At 42.4% G+C, this 18871-nt stretch overlaps 2 protein-coding genes across 2 annotated transcripts; both read right to left on the bottom strand.

Annotated features, from left to right (window-relative positions):
• Nucleotides 1-1940: 1940 nt before the first annotated feature.
• LOC112990166 (uncharacterized) lies at nt 1941-10633 on the bottom strand. The gene is made up of 7 exons (XM_026111722.2): nt 10327-10633; nt 9525-9878; nt 8361-8681; nt 7541-7640; nt 6667-6770; nt 6382-6434; nt 1941-5530 (listed from the first exon to the last, which is right to left on the bottom strand). The coding sequence occupies exons 1-7, from the start codon at nt 10367-10369 to the stop codon at nt 5234-5236; spliced, it is 1272 nt and encodes a 423-aa protein (XP_025967507.1). The 5' UTR covers nt 10370-10633; the 3' UTR covers nt 1941-5233.
• A 686-nt stretch (nt 10634-11319) lies between these two features.
• On the bottom strand, nt 11320-16932 carry LOC112990152 (triggering receptor expressed on myeloid cells 2-like). Its single transcript, XM_026111697.2, has 4 exons — nt 16791-16932; nt 13762-14106; nt 13350-13410; nt 11320-12902 (listed from the first exon to the last, which is right to left on the bottom strand). The coding sequence occupies exons 1-4, from the start codon at nt 16831-16833 to the stop codon at nt 12671-12673; spliced, it is 681 nt and encodes a 226-aa protein (XP_025967482.2). The 5' UTR covers nt 16834-16932; the 3' UTR covers nt 11320-12670.
• Nucleotides 16933-18871: the final 1939 nt, after the last annotated feature.

Below are 18871 nucleotides of genomic sequence, written 5' to 3' on the forward strand. Positions count from 1 at the left end.
AGGAAAGGAAGGCTGCATCGAGCCTGCTTTCACATGTCTGTCCGAGTGTGAGGAAAGTAAGCATTAGGTGAGTCTTCAGGCGGACAGCAAAGAGGATCCGCTGTAATTATTATTTGAAAGAAAAAATACCATTTTAATTAATAACAGAAATGTGCCCAGTACTCACAGTATGTCCCTTCCTTTCCTAACCATCTTCTGCATATCCGTTGCCCTACTGCCCGAAGTGCCTTGGGGTGACAGTTCTGGCTCATGTATAGCTTTGTTGCAGGATTCCTTGCACACCTTGAATAATTATCCCTGCAAGGTAGTGCAGGAGGATCCAGTGATTATAGAAAGCTCCGCTGGAGCATAAGGAGTGCCCTATAGGTGTGTCGCATAAGCGTAAGCGATGACAGTCCAACTTCCTGTTACCCAAATGTTTTTTTTCCCCCAAGACATTCCTATCTTTTATATTCTTTGTTACCTTCCACGAAGGTGGTTTTTCTTGTCTCCAAACTCCAGGCATCATGTTATTATCTCTTTGTCCAAATATGACTGAATGGGCACCCTTATAAAGAGCTTATTTCTTGTGTTGTGGTACGAAAGGAAGTTTTCCTCTTAAAAGGATTGGGCAAGCTTTCAGAGGTTTAAGAGATGCTCAGCTCTCGTGTCTGTCTGCTAATCCCTCTTGGGCATGCTATTTCTTCCAAGAAGAAGCTGCAAGCTTCTTGCAGCATGCAAGCTGCTCAGGATCTCTCAGCACTATTGTAACTTAAACATTAAAAATATGATAAAGTAAATACTATTATCAAGAATGAGGTCATGCACAGTTGGGCAGTCTTTCTGTGTGGTAAAAAGTAGTTGTATATTGTCAGTATTATTTAAATAGTTCTTGTGCATGTTTACAGTTTGCAAAGCTCTTTGGGAGAAAAGCAGCCATATAAAAACCAAAACATAACGCTCTGCCTAATTTCTTCTCTGTGTTCTTGGGATATGCTCTCTTTTAGAAGGTATCCCTTGAACTTTATGGGTATTCGTAGCTATACACTATGCTCTAGAAAGAACAGCAGTCACTACTGCTGTTTTTAGGGCTGGGTTCTGCCTTTGCTGGTGCAAAAATCAGCTCTCCACCAGCAGAGGTTCAGAGCCTACCTGAACATCACCAACTGTCAATGGACAACAAAAAAGAAAAATTTTGTCCCCAAAACTGTTGTGTTTCTCTCTCTCTTGCAATGGATGCCTTAATAATGTTTTCAAAGTGAACCAACTGAGTGTCATCTTTACCCTATCCGTAAAACAGCTTGGAAACACTAGCTGAGTCTATTTAGGTACACTGAAGTGGTCCCAGAGCTCCAACAGAAAATGTGTTTGTATTTCTAATGCCAGTTATAACAGGGCATGGCCACACTGCTTAGGTTTTAAGTGCCTAAATTAGGGGGATGATGTCCCCCTAGGGGAGTTGGGAGTGAAGCTCCTCCGGCAGGCAGTTGAGAGCATCCTGCTGTTTGCTGTTCGGAGTTATCTTCTGTATAGGCAGTCTTAGAAGATCTGGCCTCCGAACTCAGACACTGTCATTATGTGCTGCAAAACCCCCTCAAGCTGGTGGTCAGTATGAGTCCTGAAGAAAGCTGGCCTGATTTTCGGTCACTGAATTGCTGGCAGCTCTGCAATGATGGTGAAATGCAGAAATGCAGGAAATGTAATTGTTGGCAAATAGAGCAGAATACATCCTCAAGGACATAACGGCTGAAGATTCATGAATGCAGAACAGCATGAAGGGCAGTGGCCCAAGGGAGTAAGCAGGCATCGTAGGCTTGGAGAGAATGCCCTCTGATCATAACAGGTTATCTGATTACAAAGACATTCAGATATTGATTTTTATAGGGTTTTTTTTTTTTTTTTTGCTTTATTCTTAATTTGAAATTCTTTTCAGTTCCCTACCAAGACCAGGAGCAGACTAATTTAAAGCAATCCCTTACTTTGGAGAGAAGTTCTTGTTTCTGCTAATCTTGAGCTAGACACAGTTGCCAGAATCATCTCCTTGCTTAGCTTTGTTTTCTGGTAATCAATATGCTGCAATTGCTGGGGATGGGGGAGAAGGAAGGCAGGAAGTTGAGAGCAATTGAGCAGCTCTTCTAAAGTGAATAGAATGAATAAAATTCTGTACTACTGTGAAGTGACTAGGCCTGGTGAGTGGTGGGTTTTCTCTGTTCCTTCGGTTCCTCATGCAACAAGACTTTGGGCTTTCTTTGTACTTCAAATTGACAAACATTTGTTCCAAAAACATTCTCAAGTTTCAGTGCCATTCAGAGGAAGAGGAAAGGTATGAGTGAGCTAACCTCCCTTTGTCTAGCAGGAGATTCCTTGGTCTCTGCTTTTTGTTCCCAGGCAGCAGATCCAAAATGCAGCTTACTTTCCCATTTTGTTTTTTCTGGGTCTTCGAAAACATGGAGCAGAATTGGATGGTTTATGTAGTGGCTAATAAAACATTGTCCTTTCCATCTCTGTAGCTCTTGCTCAAATCTCCATGGTTTCTTACGCAGAAGAAACCCAGTGGCAAAATTTACCCAGTTTGCAAATCAGCTACTGAAAGGCACTCAGATGACAGTAATGATGAGCGTAGCAGAATCTATAGAGAGTGTAATTTATTATATCATTCTTTTGTTCTCATACTCTACTTAGGGCAAGAGCTCTTTGCAGTCAACAGGAGGTAAAAGATGTAGCAGCCACGCCATTAGTGATATGGATATACCTTTACTGCCTATTAAAGTTGAAAGCAGTCCTGTTACTGCGTATTGCTGTTGAAGGGAGACAAAGAAGAAACATTCAGTGAAGGCTGCAGAGAATGCTTAGATTTGGAGTGAGTTTTAACTATATATCCTGTAAAAGGACAGAGATATCTGGAGGGACTAGAGTGAAGTGTCTTGACTGGTAGCCTTGGTCTCCTAAAATCTCCTGTCCTCTTACATCCTGTTAGGTGTGCCATGTCCATGTGGTATGCCCACTTTCTAGAACACTGCAAATTTATTTCCTACTACCATCAAATGAAAGATAGTCTGGGAAGAGTTCTGAGACCTTAGCCAGATACGAGTCTACATTGTTGTTCAGACAGCCAATATAGAACTAGGTCACCAACTAGCTGTATCCATCAGGCTCGTCTGAGGACGTGACAGGCTTATAATGTCCCAACTGTCCAGAGGCTCCTTGTATGTCAGTTAGAGCTTTCATGAATGCAGTTCCACATCTGAGAAGTGGATTGGATGGACTGGTAATAACTTCCTAACTTAACTACCAAACATGCAAATCTAAGCTAGGTCTTCAGATAATTCTGTCCTCATTTTAGACTATTCAGGTTACTAGCAAATCTCCATCATTTGAACAGGAAGAAAATACTTGTAAGATGTTTCAAATTTAGAAAGACTTGAGAATATTTCTTGCATCTTTTGTTTTAGAACAAGCAGTTACATATGTAGATTTTGTGACAGACAACTGATGGCATCCATAAACTGTCCCTAGATACACCCTCAGCTTCAAATGACAGTTGATCTTCAGCTTTGTAGGCAAAAAGCAGTGTACACCGGTATGTTTTTTCTTTTGTGACTTAGGTATTGCACTCGTATTACCTTAGGATCTGAGCACCGCAGAACTTTTATTCTATATGCCGTTGCATCCAGATAATGAACTTAGGCATACAGAGTTTTATGTGCTTTCAGAGAGTCAAATACATTAAATAAGGAATTGAATTTGGATATTGAAGTCTAATACACTTGCTCTTTCTTATTGCGGTATCATTTCAGACCCTAATGGTATGGTCCCCACACAAACCGTTTTGCCATCTCACGAAAGACCAAAGCACGAGGGTGTCAGTCGTTAATCCTTTCCAGAGTTGGTCAATGCAGTGATGAGGAAAACAAAAAGGAAATAACAGTAGACAAGAACAGAAAATGGGAAGTTAGGACAGGAAGTGAAGAATGCAATCATGCAAGACTGTTTAGGAAGCCAGAAATTGATCTGTTCAGCTATTCTTATAATGTTATTTCTAGCTTTATTTTCAGAGAATTTGTATTAGAGGGTTGAACCTCAGCTATGGATAAGGATGTTTTGCCAGACAACCATCTCGGGTGAAATGGCAAAGATGTTGACAGCCCCATCTGACCAGGCAACAAAATTTTGTTCGTTCATTCTCTCTTTCTCTCTATCCCTCCCTCCTTTGTCAGAGTCGCATGAGAACTCATGGGCAAAGTGAAATTTGTTTACAAATCATATAATTCATGGACTGCTTTTCTCTGTGTTTTTGCAGTCCCATGCCACCCAGTATCCAAGTTGGAATCTTCCTCCAATCTTTAATACCAAAAAAAGTATAGATTTTGTATCATATTCAGTAGCCTTGGGCCCAACTCACAGACTAAGATGAGAATCTCAGTCAGATGAATTTTGAGATTTATCTGTAATCCTTCATGGGTGTTTGCACCTATCACCATAATAACGGGATAGGGTAGTTTGATCAAAATGTGTGTAATTTACAGTAAAGTCAAGATAGATTTATACTGTAGCATGTAAATGATATTAATAAACAACAAGCACCAAAGGCACGAAAATACAAAGCTTAGTCTTAATTCTGTACCCATATATTTAAATTTAAGACATTTGATATAATAATGTAGACAAATGTTTTTCAACAAGATACTTGTTTACTAAAAGATGTGCAGTGTGCAAGTTGTCTTTCTGAAGTCAATTAAAGAACTCATATGCTTACAGTTAAGCAGATTCTTTAATACTTTGCTGATTTGTGCCTTATGAGCATGGGGGGTGATTAACATTTTACATACGTGTGTAGAAGTGAGCTGTTGGAGAAGTTGCAAGTATGAAAGGAAGTGTATCATGTTCCCATATCTCGCTGTCCTTTGCTGAGTAGGACTCTGTGGCAGTTGCTATCAGAGAAAACCAGTTTCCTGTATTTGGGTTTATAGTTGCCTGGTGTTTAAAAATAGAGCAATATAGAGAGAGCAAATATACCACAGTCTGCCACTGGATTTGCTTATCAACAGTTGAATTGTGATGCTGTATTATTAGAAAAGTGAAACTATTAGTAACTATTAGTTACTATTACTAACTATTAGTTACTTTTTTTCAGGGAAGTTCTGTACATCTGTGTGCCGCATCCTTTCAGCTGCCTTTTGCCTAGTACCCCATTTGTATCCAGCTTCAGCAATTGCTTACAAATGGTTTGTTTCTGAGCACTTTTCAGGAAAATTTATGAATAAGCCCAAGGCTTCATGCTGCTTTGTTTCGGTGGACCTGTTTGTTCCTTTTCAGTTCCAGAATGAGAAGTCGTGGGTCTAAAGATAATGGTAGCATATTCCACAGACCCTGAGGAAACTGAGTTGCGCGGTGGTTCTTGAAGGTGGAAGAAAACTTTTGGAGAAGGTTGTGTGTTGACATATATAACATCTTCAGGCTTTAGTTCAGGTTGGTGCCTTATCACAGTATATACTGTATTGTCCTTCAGTTCCCCATCTGGCATCCTACTTGTTTCGTTTCTTCTATCCTTCTGAAAAACCATGAATTATGAGAAGTTAAAAAGAGATTTAGCTTAATTTCCTTCCAACTGTTAGTCTTAGTTTATCTACAAGTACAAATATTTACTCCTTATATCCTAAAACTGTGGTAGAGGGGAGAGGATGCATGGCAAAATGGAAAGTGTCCTCAGAGAAGTTAAGAGAATTTCTTTTAGACAAAGCTCTGCTCCCTAATGTTTAAAGAACTGGGTAGAAAGGTACAGCAACAGTTAGCACACTGAGTATTTAGGGGGATTGCAACTAGTGAAGTTTTCCTTTGATATGAAACTTTGCTGCTACTGAAGATCCAAGGCCAGTAAATTTTTAAATTATTTATTTGTTATTATATTTATTTTCTGGGTACTATAAATAAAGATATAAAGAAGGGGTATGACTTGTTCAAGCAATTGAGTTAGCTTGTATCTGCTTTGCAGCCAGAAGTCAGATGATCTCAAGTATAGACGGCTAGCTTCAGTCTTGCAGGCCTGGGTGTTCATAGCAATGCATCCACTGTAGGATGCGTGCTGCCACCTGTTTTATAACCCCCTCTGAGTGGTGAGCACAGAGCTGCCGTGGCTAGCTCAAGGCAAAGCCCACGGGACCACAGCTTCATTGCTGTTGTTCGGTGAGCTTGGCTAGACCAGAATGAGCTGGATACATCTATCCTGTGGAATAATCATAACTCAGACTGCAGAGCATAGCTGCTTTACTGATGGCAAAAGCGAGCATGGACAATGGGAATCCTTCTCGCTGTACTTCTCCCTCTCCCTTCTATGTCTATTAACTATGCATGGCAGAGATGAAGCAAAGCACCAAGAATGTGGAATTTCTGATGTCCTCTTACCTGCAGCACTGCCTGTCTGAAAGCAGAATGTCTACCAAAGTCCATCCTTTTTCCTGGCAGGAAGGACAGAATCTCCTTTGAGTGTAAAACCACACCTTTACCTTTTCACTTTAAAAATGAATACCCCCCTCTCCCTTCCTTTATGTTCAACTCACATCTTGCGTTTCACTTTCAGCTCGGTCTCATTGCCTCCATGGACAATGATAGACCTTCCTTACATTCAGGGCGGTGGGAAACCAACCCCTAAAGGCAGGAAAACTAGGCAAGAGGATTAGGGAGCTTTACCTGCCCTTTTCCTTCTGATGTAAGTGGTGGCAAGGAGTATAACAGTAACAGTCAGAGCAGTTGTAGCCAGGAAGGAACTCAGTACCATGAGAGCATAAAGATTCCTGCAGGAAAGGGCATGATATCAGCATTACTCTTTACTGCACCAGAGGTAACTAGGTTGGTTTGGGAGGGGATTTGGTGTGTTTGAAAATGGATTATGGTTCCAGGATAAAAATTCAGCACGTACATTCTACTCTTGCTGTCCCATACGGTTCCACTGAGCTCAGCAGTGATCCCGCCCAGCTGTATTTTCTTTGGCACGTGGCAGGCCTGGATAGTACTCGGGAGCTCACATTCTCTTCCTGCTCTCAGCTGAAATGCTACTCGAGTTCAAAGGCACCCTTCATCAGGATGAAGTAGCCCTTCTCAGGATCTGTCTTTGATCAGGATCATTATTAGGGTCTCCTTTGATTAGGCCTGATAATGACTCTCATCTGACCTGCTGTGTTGCTTAGCTGGGGTTGGTCTCAGGCTAGGCTGCTCGTACAAGAGGCAGAGACATTGCAGTGTTGCATGGACCGTATTGTCATCCCTTTTTAAGCAGATAGAAAGGAGGAATACAGTCAAACTGAGCATCTTCATCTGAGGCCTCAACTAGTGCTTCTGAAACCAACAGAACCTTCTACAGCTTTTCATGGTACTTGGGCAGGTTGGACCAAACTCTGTAGGAGAGAAGGGGAAGCCTGTGTGTGTGTGTCTGTGTGTTTGTGCGTTTGTGTGTGTGTGCGCGCGTGCGCGCGAGCTTCAGCTTTTTGTCACATGATCCCTCAAATCCTACAGTGTATCCAGAATGCTTAGCTGGAGTCTAGGATCTTTGGTGGGTTTTTTTTACCTCTGATCCATATTGCTGTCATCTCTGGGCTTGGCAGTCCCCTCCCTCTCAGTGGGAAATGGAATGGCCTCCAAATCTGCATCCAGATCCCAATTTTCCCCTTGAAAAAACACAAGAACAGGTGACGTTACCACATACTTCCATCCCTGGTGACTTTCTGTCATACTAAAAAATCTTGCTTTGGAGGCTTGTAAGGGTGCTCCAGTGTTATTGCCTTACTTGTTAGCCATGAAAGGTCATACCATTTTAGAGAAGGATATGAAAACGGAGATGCTTATTTGGGCACTTGAATGCTGTTAGAAAGGAGATCTCTTAGAGAAAAGACACTTGTGATTTTTTTTTCCATTTTTCAGTCATGTCAGAAAAATCAAGGAATGGCTTCCCCTAAATATCTTCTATATTTCTGCTTCCTGCACTGGCTAAAAGCAGAAAAGGGAATAAAGTGTTAAAATAAATACGAAAGTTTATTAAAGAACAGTGACAAAGAAATGAACTCTCAGGCAAATTTTCTCAGGAAATTCAGACAAAGATTTAGATTGCTTAGGATCCATTTCCTCTGCTGAGGTAAGTGTAAAATTTCTTTAGCCAATGAACCTAAGCTAGACACACACACCCCTGCCCCGAGAATTGGCTACAATTTGTTTATTCCATTAGTATGTATCAAAAAATCTATTTTAAAAAGGAAATTCAGGGCTTCTCTGTATCTCAGGAAATTTCAAGGCTCAGAAGAGATCTCTCTAACACTGACCTGTAACCTTTTTTGCCAAGTGCTGAGAATTTGCTGACTTTTAGAAGATCATTAATTCTTTGATTAACTCACCCCAAACTTCCAGCACAATCCTCTTCAGTGGTTTGTTTCTCCCCTTGACATGGCTCTCAAGATGATATTCTCCTGAGTCATTAAACTGGAGCTTTTTCAGCCACACTCTAATCATTTTCCCTGAGAAGTCATTCATCATCTCAGTCCTTCCTACTTTAACAATACTTTGATCAGAGTTGCTGCTGATAATAGGTTGACATCTAATTCGGGATACCATTTTGCACCAAGTGAAATGTTGATGTTTCCTGATGTCGTCTATCACAGAATAAGAGCAATGGAGGGACAGGGAGTTCCCTGTTTTTGCAAATAGCTTTACAGGTTCTAAAGAAAATAAAGCAATGACTCATTAGAAGTAGAAAAGATAAAAAGAGATTGATCCCCATGGCAGTGTGCAATCCACCCAGCAAAGGAGCACATCTAAAATCAGCACAAAGAGAATTTGCAAAAGGCATGGAAATAACTAGCCTCAGTGTAATGAGGGTGGTTCCTGGGAATGAAGTTGGAGTGGCAAATGGGAAGTCTGGATTACTGCTGCCATTCTTGAACATGGGCTGTATCATATTCCAAGACTGTCATTGCTGTCCCATTCCCCAGATGAGATGACATGAAGTCACCTCAGAATCCTTCTTATGCCTCATAATGTATATTATAATAAGTTCAAGATGTATTGCTCCACCTTGTGAGTCTTTGACTTGGGTGGATCAAAACTTTCCTATGTGAAAACTTTCTGTGTGTGGAAAATGCTTTTAACAAAATGGAAAATTTTGTGCAGAAGAAAACATTAATTTTTAGTTTTCATCAACTTGTATGAAATATTTCCATACCAATTCCAAACACTTTCATTTTTTAATGAATGAATGCAATCCAACAAAATTGTATTCATATTTTCTGATGATAATCCCTAAAATAGTGATTTTCTGTCTTTGGAACTTTTTGATTTCACATGGAAAAAATAATTTCCCATCCACTTCTGCTTCTGGATACCTATAGATACATATACTGAGCCATATAACAGAGTTCTACAATGTTCTTGATAACCTCTAGTGGGATCTTTTTGTTTAGATACCCCCTGTTTTGCTGTTAAGGAAGAATGGAAAGGAAATACACCCTTGATTTACTTTTTGATTGTCTCCCACCCAGTGCACCATCGACCTCACAGCTCACCCTCAGCTGAAACCACCATCTGTATTCTTTGCAGTAGAATTTTCTGCAGATCGCTCTGCACCCCACACTGATATGTGCCAGAGTCATTTCTTCGAAGTGCTCTCATGATCACAGAAATCCATCCATGTCCCATGTCTGTCAGGTCAACTGAACGATGCAGTCTATGGTTAAGAGTCATCCTTTCTGTTAAAGGGTAACTCGAGGCTAAGACTGGACAAGAGTTCTCTGACAGCTCCTTGCACCAGAATTTCATCTCATGTAAACTCTCGTGCATGTCATAGGAGCAGTTAGCTCTGAAGGACTCTCCCTCTGCTTGCAGAAACACTTGCAGGTCCTCTCCTGACATGCATGATCCTTCCAAAGAAAGAAGAAAATTGATGCTAGAATTAATAATAGCTTAGTATGCCAGTTTTTCTCACATTACATCACTAATATCCTGCTGGAACTCTTACCCAGGGTCTCTGAGAAGAGTAACTTAACTCTGCAAGGTTGTCTAAATAAACACCTATGCTTAGCCTTGGTGCCACTACCCTTTTTTGCATTAAGTTATTCCTTTGTTCTTCTCTGGGGAATCAGAACTGCTGGAAACAAAAATGAGGACCCAGAAGCTTATATAATTAAAACAAGCAGATTTCTGCCTGAACATTTCCTCCTCTCATTGACAATTGAGAATCTTATTCCGTGCCTTGCCGTAGCTGGCCTGAGTGAAAAGTGCTCAAGCAAATACACAGTGTGTGCAGTGCATGCAACAAGACAGAGAATATCTTGTCCCTTGGATAAATGTGGGGGCTCTGAGCCTTACCTGGTAATGCCAGCAAGAGCAGCAGGGCTAGAAAACGTCTCATCCTGAAGCAGAAAGTAGTTTAGGTCATGGAGAAAAAAATGTATCCCACAGCTTCTTTATCACCGAGAAATTCTCTAGTGTGGAGGAAGCTAACTTGCTTTGTCACTTACTGTCATCTGCTGCCCCAGAGTGATGATGCCAGTTGGGAATTGCTGAGAATATCGTTTAACCACAATTTTAATATACTTTTTGGATGGGAAGGCTGCATAGTGTTTACTGGTTGCTTTTCACTTTAAAGGTATCACTGTCTAGATAGCCATATTTAGCAATCAAACTGTATGGCTGGAAAAGAAATAGGCATTTTCTGTCTCTAGTGCCACCTTAACACATTACAGAGCAGCTTTCAGTTGTATGTGTTCTTCATTACTGCTCTTTGCACTTCCGTGCAAGTTTCCCAGCCCTCATTCTCAAAGCACTTGTACAGCAGTGGAGAATCAGCATTATGTCCGCTGGCATAGCAGAGGTGATGAATGGCTCTGCCTGAGGTCTCTCAACAGAGTGGAGTTGGGAATAGGACCCAGACCTGGTTAGAAGAGCAATTCCTTTGTCTTAGAGCATATGTCTACACCGGGCACTGCAGTACCATCTGGGAATGCCAAAGCTAGCTTTGTGTTGGCAGTACAGCTGCATTGGCGTGCAGCTCTGTGTGGGCTAATTTACCCTCTGGAAGCAGAGGGAATTAGTTTAGACAGAACACAACCCTGAACAGCCTGGCCTGGCTTTGGGATCTGAGCTGCTGTTTCTGCATGTTGCTAAACGGAGCTGGTTGGATGTGTCAGGAGGCTCAGAGGTGGGCTCAGAGCATTTCTGTACATTATAAACATACTAGCACGTTCTAAAGGTTACCTCTTCTCTGGATGATATATTATGATCTGATGTACTCCACCTCTTTATCATGAAGTCACACTAAGCGGGATAATCAAAGTTGATTTTATTTAACTTTGCAAGCCATGTAGGGAAAGGAAATGTGAGTGGCCCTGAGTTTGGAGTAGAAAAGTGGGCTTAGCTGAATGCTCGTTGACTTTATATTTTTTGGTGAAGTTTAGCATTATGTAATGAGAACTCTTCCTGGTAGATCAAAATTCAGCTTCGCTTTTGGGAGTGATGAGCAAAGATCACATGTTGGTAACATCCTCCTAAGCGAGTGGAAAAAGTACAGGAAGAAATACAGCACGACGGTTCATTCTTTGCAAAATCATTTGAGAAATTAGGAAGCAGGCTCAGAGCTGAGTGTAGACTTCACATCCCTTTCTATTACGTTTTCCAGTTCATTATGTCCTTCCATAGTGACTGTCCAGCAAAGATCCACGCCGTCCAAGGTAATCTTTGGGAGCGAGTCCTTTCATCACCTTGAAGACTCTGAGATGACATGAACTCGACGGGTCTCAATTCGGACCCTACTAGAATGATACTAGAGATGACCATCTGGCATAACCCTGCCTGTGGTATGGTGCAGTTACTGGCCTCTCTACAAATGATAACAGAGAATTGCATTGCCATCACTATGGCAGCGGCTTCAGTCTTTAGAGAGAGGAATCTCAGTTACAAAGCTCATTTCTAGACAAATAATAATATTCGTTTTTAATACAAACCATCCACTACTGGCTATATTTCATGCTTTTGGGTGAAAACATTCAAGGGTTTTATAGAGACAGGGAAGACATGTTGAAAAAGCTATTAGCTCTTTAACACTAATCTTCAGTGAATCAGGAAAATTCCTTGGAGATGTGAGACACAGTAAGGCTCTTCCTGTTTTACATCTTACGAATGAGTAATTTACAGAGCTTGTGAATTACTCCCCAAAACACATGGTGGTTGAGAGGCATGACTTAAACTTCTGTTTATATTCACTGATGTGTCTGTAGTCTACAGCTAATAATTTATAACAAAGCATTTTCCAGTAGCCACGCAGAGCAACGAAGATTTGTCTGGCCTGGCACTGAGCTAGGGGAGAACTGAGCAGAGCTCTCTCACCTTTCCTGTTCCTGCAGAAGCATTTCTGCATGCAGGCAAGTCTGTGCTGGATCTCTTGGCAGAAATACTTTATACACTCTCTTCCCTCCAGCCCCGTCCCCTTCCATCAGGTTCAGGTGTTACGGGCAGCATCTTTTCAGCTCTGTTGTGTTAAAAAATGTGTTGGTCAGAGGCAATGAGAAAAGGTGGCAGATGTCAGCATTCCCCCTCTAGAGTTCATTGCTACCTATGTGTAGCAGGCGATCCTTATGGCTGGTGGAAAGTTTTCTTTGCCTGCGAGTGTTTAACGTTCTTTGCCATGCGATTCGCTGTTGTCTTTGGATCAGCTCTAAGCAGTGTTTTCCCAGGAGGGGCGGATTCCACCCCGTGCATGCCCAGCCAGGCTGCCAGTGAAAGGGAGCAGCTGCTGTTCATTGAGGCTCTGGTTCTTCTCCTCTGTGTCTGTGTCTCTGTTTTTCCTGCTGTTGGCAACTGTAAAGATCAGCACAGCCACCAGGAACTTAGTAACCAGGAGTCCGGTAACGATGTAGAGGACAGTGAAATCAGCTTCGGGAGTGATGCTGTGGGGAACCATATAAACAACAGTAAGGCTCAACTAGGAAGGAGATGGTTCAACCTTTAAAGAAACTCCCGTATTTTGGCAATATATAATGCAAAGATGATAACATCCCTTGCAGTAGGCAGTGCCTACCTGTGCACAACAGAGTGTGGAAGGTTAGAACAACTACAGTAGGTTTTAACTGTAAGATCTCACATATGGATTAATTATGATCTGCAGGAATTGTTTTGTGTGGCACTGAAATGCTGAAATGCTGCTTTTTCTGGATTAGGAAACAGCTGCTACTTAGAAACCACGCAGCAGCTCTGAAAATTTTCAAGGATTAGGAAGAAGTAGAGAACATAACATGGTGGTATTCCTCTCAGCTTCAAAGGAGGTGCAAATACTAATTGGTTTTAGCCCTAGGAAGGTTAGAGATCACAGCATAAGAAGGAGTTTTACAACTTACCTGGAGATGCTTTGCACCGCTCTGGGCTCCTCTGGCATTTCGGTCTGCACTGTAGCTGATACTAGAAAACAGAGGAGTTTAGTCTGCAGATGTTTAAAGGTGATATGCATTGGTGTTACCAACACCTGTATCCCAGCTAGGCATAGATAACCAAGGTGAGACTGGGCACTGGGCTGTGTGCCCAAAGATTAATCTGGGTGCTGACAAGGGGAGAGACATGCTTTGGGTGTCCTGCAACAGTGAGGTCATGTAAATGAGGAACTAGCAAGAGGCAAATGAAGCATGGTACCTCCTTAGAGACAGGACAGACAAGACTAGATGTTTGCCAGAGTGAGGCACTGGCATCTGCAGACATGCCTGAAATTTAAGTAAGAACTTGTGAACTTATGAAAGTCAGAGCCCCAGGACCTACCTGTCAGCACTTCCACCTGCACCTTCCTTAAGGTCTTTGTTTCTCCCAAGTATTCAGTTTTGCAGTGGTAGAGCCCGGCATCCTGCTTCTTGAGTCTCCTCATGGTCACCGTCAGCACCCCTTCATGGATGTTGTCACTGATGGAAGTGGTGCCATTCCTGTTCTTCAGGAATTGCAGCCAGAAGCGGCGGGCACTCACCACATGTTGGCACTTGATCTCATCAACCTGCTTGCACCAGCTCTTTTCTCTCCACCGCTGCTGCCAGGGGTTATAGGTGCAGTTGATAGAAATGGTCCCACCTTCCATTCCGTATACCACAGTGATGTTCTCTGCAGCGCAGGGTGCTAGGGGAGAAGGAGGAAGCCGTGAGCTAAGTCTCTCTTATACCTATCCCCTATCACTATGTTCATGCTAAAAAAATGTCTTTTTCCTCTTTTGCAACTCTAGTGATGGCTGCTATCTACAGTCGAATCTTTCCTGTAGGGCTGTGTCGCCTGTCCACCTCCTTTGCGAAAGATGAATGTGCTCAGATTCAGAGTCTTCATTCAGACTTTCTTGAAATATTTCTCCACGGATCCCTCTAATGGGTATGTCGTTAGGCCTTTGCTAGGCAGCTGTTCTTTTGTGAGGGACTGAAGGAGGAAGGAGGTATCATCTTCATTAATACATGCAGATTTTCTGAAGCTCAGCAAATTTTGGTTCTCGTCTTCCCCTTCTGGCCTTGTGGTGACTGCCCTGGATTACAGTCTGGAGTTTAGGCACGCCATGCCTTCTGTAGCCATTGGGACCCTGCCCGGTGACAGGAGGCAATTTGTCAGCATGACTAAAGGATTAGATATAAACTTGCATTTTACACTGGTGCTGAGGACCATGAAGCTGGACACTCAGGTATATTGTCTTGGGACCAGGCAAGTTGTCTTGATTTTCAGAAGTTCTTTATACAAGGCAGCTCATAAAAACATAGGTTGTCCCAATAATGTCAAATTGTTTCTGAGTAACTCTCAGCTAAACATGTCTTGCTGTCACACCACAGCACTCCTTGCAGCATCCAAGCTGCTTTCTTGCATACAGCTGCAGCAAGGCAGCTTGCTTCAGGCTGTGGCTTGTGCCCTTCTACATATGTTCATACATGCAGATTTGATTCTGAAAAGTTCTCTCTGCTGCTGAAAAGATCCTTTGCAGTAAATGCCCATGAAGTTTATCCCCATTTTAAGGCCCTTCACACAGCCAGGGAGAAGCAACATAGCCCTAGCAAAAGCTGGAATCAAAGCAACAACTGCAAACCAGTGTCCAGTTAGCTGTTACAAGGTTAAGTCTCAATCCAACTCTTGATCTTTAACGCTAGGTCTTTGCAATTTTTTTCACCCTGTCTTCTAATATCCTACTAATTTTAGTCCTGTTGACGACTTGTGTTCAGCTGCTTGGCTTTCTTGCCTTAGTTCCTTCTTTCTAATTTCCATTCCTCTTTATGGTAGGCAAATAGCAAGGGACAGTCAAAACTATTAATACTTCTGAAGTGCAGGGTGGTATTTGTGGAAATCTGTATACTTCAAGGAAAAAAAATCAGAGGCTAGTGGCTTCTGTGAAACCCTAAGTAGTGCTAAAAACAGAAGTAAATTGAAAAATAGGTTGTTGACTTTGTGCTGACTGAGCCTTTTAATAACACTTCTTAAAATAATTTCAACCATTCGGAGTGAATTTTAAACTAAAAAGAAAACAACTGAAGGATTTTCAGGCTGGACTAGAGGAAGGCATAAAAATGGATCTTTGCTCTCCAAGTATCCAGCACCTACAAGTCCTCATCCTGATATATTGCTTCACCCAATAGTTTGAGCCCTGCAAGTCCAGCACAGTCCTGTGTAATCCCTCTCAACATTGTCACCTCCTCTTCTGTTTCTGCTGTGGCCCCCTCCCCACCCCTAGTTCTACCAGATCCTTCATTCCTGATATGGGATGGCCCCAGGTATTTCTTTTTTTTGACCAGAAACAGCCTTGTAAAAATCTCTTGATCAGAACCATGGCATTTAGAGATTTGCTGATGCCCCATGGAAAACTTTGTGTCAGTAACTTGCTGAGCAAGTTTGCTGACCGGCCATTTACTATTTGTGCTTTTCCTGCCATGGTCTTCATTACTGAAATAAGTATAGTGGACTTTTTTGCTGAACTCATTCATATTTTTTGTCATAACTGAAACAGGTTTCTGTGCTCCTAAAGTCTGAATCTGTTCTCTTTCTTTGCACTGCTGTAAGTATCTGGGATCTCCATGGTGTGGCTGGAGAAAGAAAGCTCTCAACTGAGAATGCCAGCTGGATCCTGTGCCTTGTTTCTCATTTCAGATAAACATTGCTCTCCAAGCTGAAAATAGTCAGAAACTGGGAGAGTCATGCTCTAAAGAGATGCCTCCCTAGTTTAAGGGTTTCATTTCATTGTCCCCAAGGTTTCGGAGGAGATGAGCCTACTTTATTGAGCTTTATTTTGCTCTGCGTGAACCCTAGCTGCCGCAATTTACATCCAAACCCCTACAAGTGCCAGACATAGGATTTTGCAATGTCACTTTCTGAGGAGGCACATACGACTTCTGTCAACAGTGTTTCCTGTTTGGGCTCAGAGGATTCCTGTGAAAAGAGCTGAATGCTTGGATCACCCCTGGCCCTTCATTAAATCAAGGGAAAAGACAGACTCTGAGGAAGGAATCTGATATCGCTGCAATACGGTCGGGGAGGATGACTAGAGTGCAGAACACACTGCAGTGCTCTAGTCTCCCTCTGCTTGCATTGCACTGGATCTTGCAGTGCGCTGACAGGCAGCAGAGCTCTTTATCCATAGAAAATGTACTGCTCTCCTGAAGATGCGTGCTACAATGAAGTTGTCTTTGCATTTAGAACAAGCTATTGTGTCTCAAGGCTTGTGCAGTCTTTTCCCATAGCCTTATTGGTACCTCATGCTAGGTGCAGGAAAAGATAAAGTTTTGCAGCAATCCTGTACCCTGTCCCTTAACCGAAACCCAAGGCCTTGTACGCTTTCTTACCTGACAAGAAAACCAAGAAGATGAGATGTAGGATCTCTTCCATGTCTGTCCAGCAGAGCAGGGGAAAAGAGTGGAGTCTGGACAAAAGTAAAAAGGACTCTTGGCCAAGAGCAGCTTGGTTTTCCCCCCTTCTTGCTCAGCCGGAAGGAATGAGCACAGGAACTTGGCATCTTTTTCGTCCTGCGCATTGAGCAATTCGCCAGGGTCAGGCATTTCTCTTGCAGGCTGAAAATTCAGGCATCAGCATTGCCCACTCACCGCCAGAATTTAGTCTAGACAGCCTGAAAGAGAGCATCATGTGATGGCCTGAAACCCTGGTACTGGGAGTCCCTCTGAGCTCAGCAGTGGTGCCTGTCCATCGGAGCAGGCTTTCCATGCAAGCTTTGCATGGGGTAAATTTCTGGAATGCCGAAAGGGGAAGGGTGGCGCTTATTAGGACACTGCCAGGTAACTCAGCATCAAGAGAGTGAAGTGAAGGCAGGGACATAGTCTTGGAGGTCATCTTCAGTGGAAAGGAGATTTAGAAGCAGCTGTGTATGAGACGTTCCTGTTTGACACATGACTGAGGACAGGAAGAGAAGAACACTGTGTTGCGGTGGGGCTGTGAGGTGCTCTAGGTAGCAGAGCAGACAGGAGAGGTAACATCTTTATTTTGTACCTGAAGGAAAGAGCCGTAAGATCAAGGGATCAGAGCATTAGTTTAACTTGCGTTGGTTGTCAGTGCCATGCTGATGCAGAAGTTAGGACTGCACTGAAGGGAGCTTCCTATAGCTTTAGCAAACTGATAGACCGTGGATGGGCTGCTATTTTTTCTTTGTTGAATTTGTTTACTTGGAGAGCTTCCATGCAAGTGCTAATAGATCCTGGCTTCTTAACACATGGAAATAAGTAGATACATCTGCAGATCTATTCATTAATAAATGAGCCTTCTTTTTCTTTCTTCTAAATTGTGTTTAAGGAAATGGTCCCTGACAGCATCCAGAAATTCTCTGTGGGATTTACTGACTCCAGCCTGGGTTCATTCTTGCTACACTGGGGACAAATATGGCTTCTCTTTGGTCAGAAGGAACTGTCTCCCTGAAAAAGTGTCTCTTACTTCCACTTAATCATCTTCTAGTCTTATTATTCCACTGCCTTATTTTGGTCACTTTGCCCAACCTTTCTGTGCTTTTTCCAGATTCCTCCCAAGTCTTGCTTCTTTTGGAGTGTCATTTGAGCTACAGTTAGAGTTGGTCAGGAAACTATATTTTCTTCCCCCCCCTTTTAATTTTTTTTAATGATTTCTTTTTGTTCCATGGTCTCATCTCACTTTTTCATGCAAACCTGAACATTCTTGACAAAAACTGACGTTTTCTACAAAATGTTTTGTTTTGTCATAAAGTAATTTTCCACTATAAGGAATTTTTCAGTTGATTTTTGACTCTGAATTTACAGTGAAGTCCTGCTCTTGGCTCCATTTTCAAGCCTTGCAGTCTTCCCACTCGTTATTCTCCCTGAGCTTCCTCTCTCAGGCATGTTCTGACCCTCATGTATATCAGAAGATTTATTCTCTGCTGTCTCGTACCTCATGTTTCTTGATGATTAGTAGCATTTTTGACCCACTGACTGCATGAACGGCAGAGAGTTAGGGAGGAATCATGGGTTAGATTTCTGGAACTATTTTCTTTTTCCTTCTTTTATTTCAAGTTAAAAGTGTCAGCTCTGAAAACCTCAAAGAATAAATCAGCTTCCCTGCTGCAGCCGTAGCAAGAGAGGTCTGTAGGAAAGCTGGGTTTGACTAGCCTGTGAGGAAAGGGTAGTTCAGGCCCTTCGATTTGCTACCTGTCTGCAGGGTCTGCAGAGCTTGATGAGGACAAATAAAGTGTCAGGTTTTGGGGAAGATGGGCTGAGCCCCAGCAAACTCATTTCACATTGCTCACCAGATGATTACTAGATAAAGGCAGCAAAGGTATCATGTGGAGTGCTGTCAGCAGACTAGGGTGGTAATGATCTCACTGTCGAAGCCTCTAGTGAGCTTGAGCTCTCCCATGAAGTCTTGCATGCGTTGTGGTCTCCTGTGACTGTGCAAGAAGCCACAGCAG

Source organism: Dromaius novaehollandiae, chromosome 27, assembly GCF_036370855.1.
Source record: "Dromaius novaehollandiae isolate bDroNov1 chromosome 27, bDroNov1.hap1, whole genome shotgun sequence".
Lineage (NCBI taxonomy): Eukaryota > Metazoa > Chordata > Aves > Casuariiformes > Dromaiidae > Dromaius > Dromaius novaehollandiae.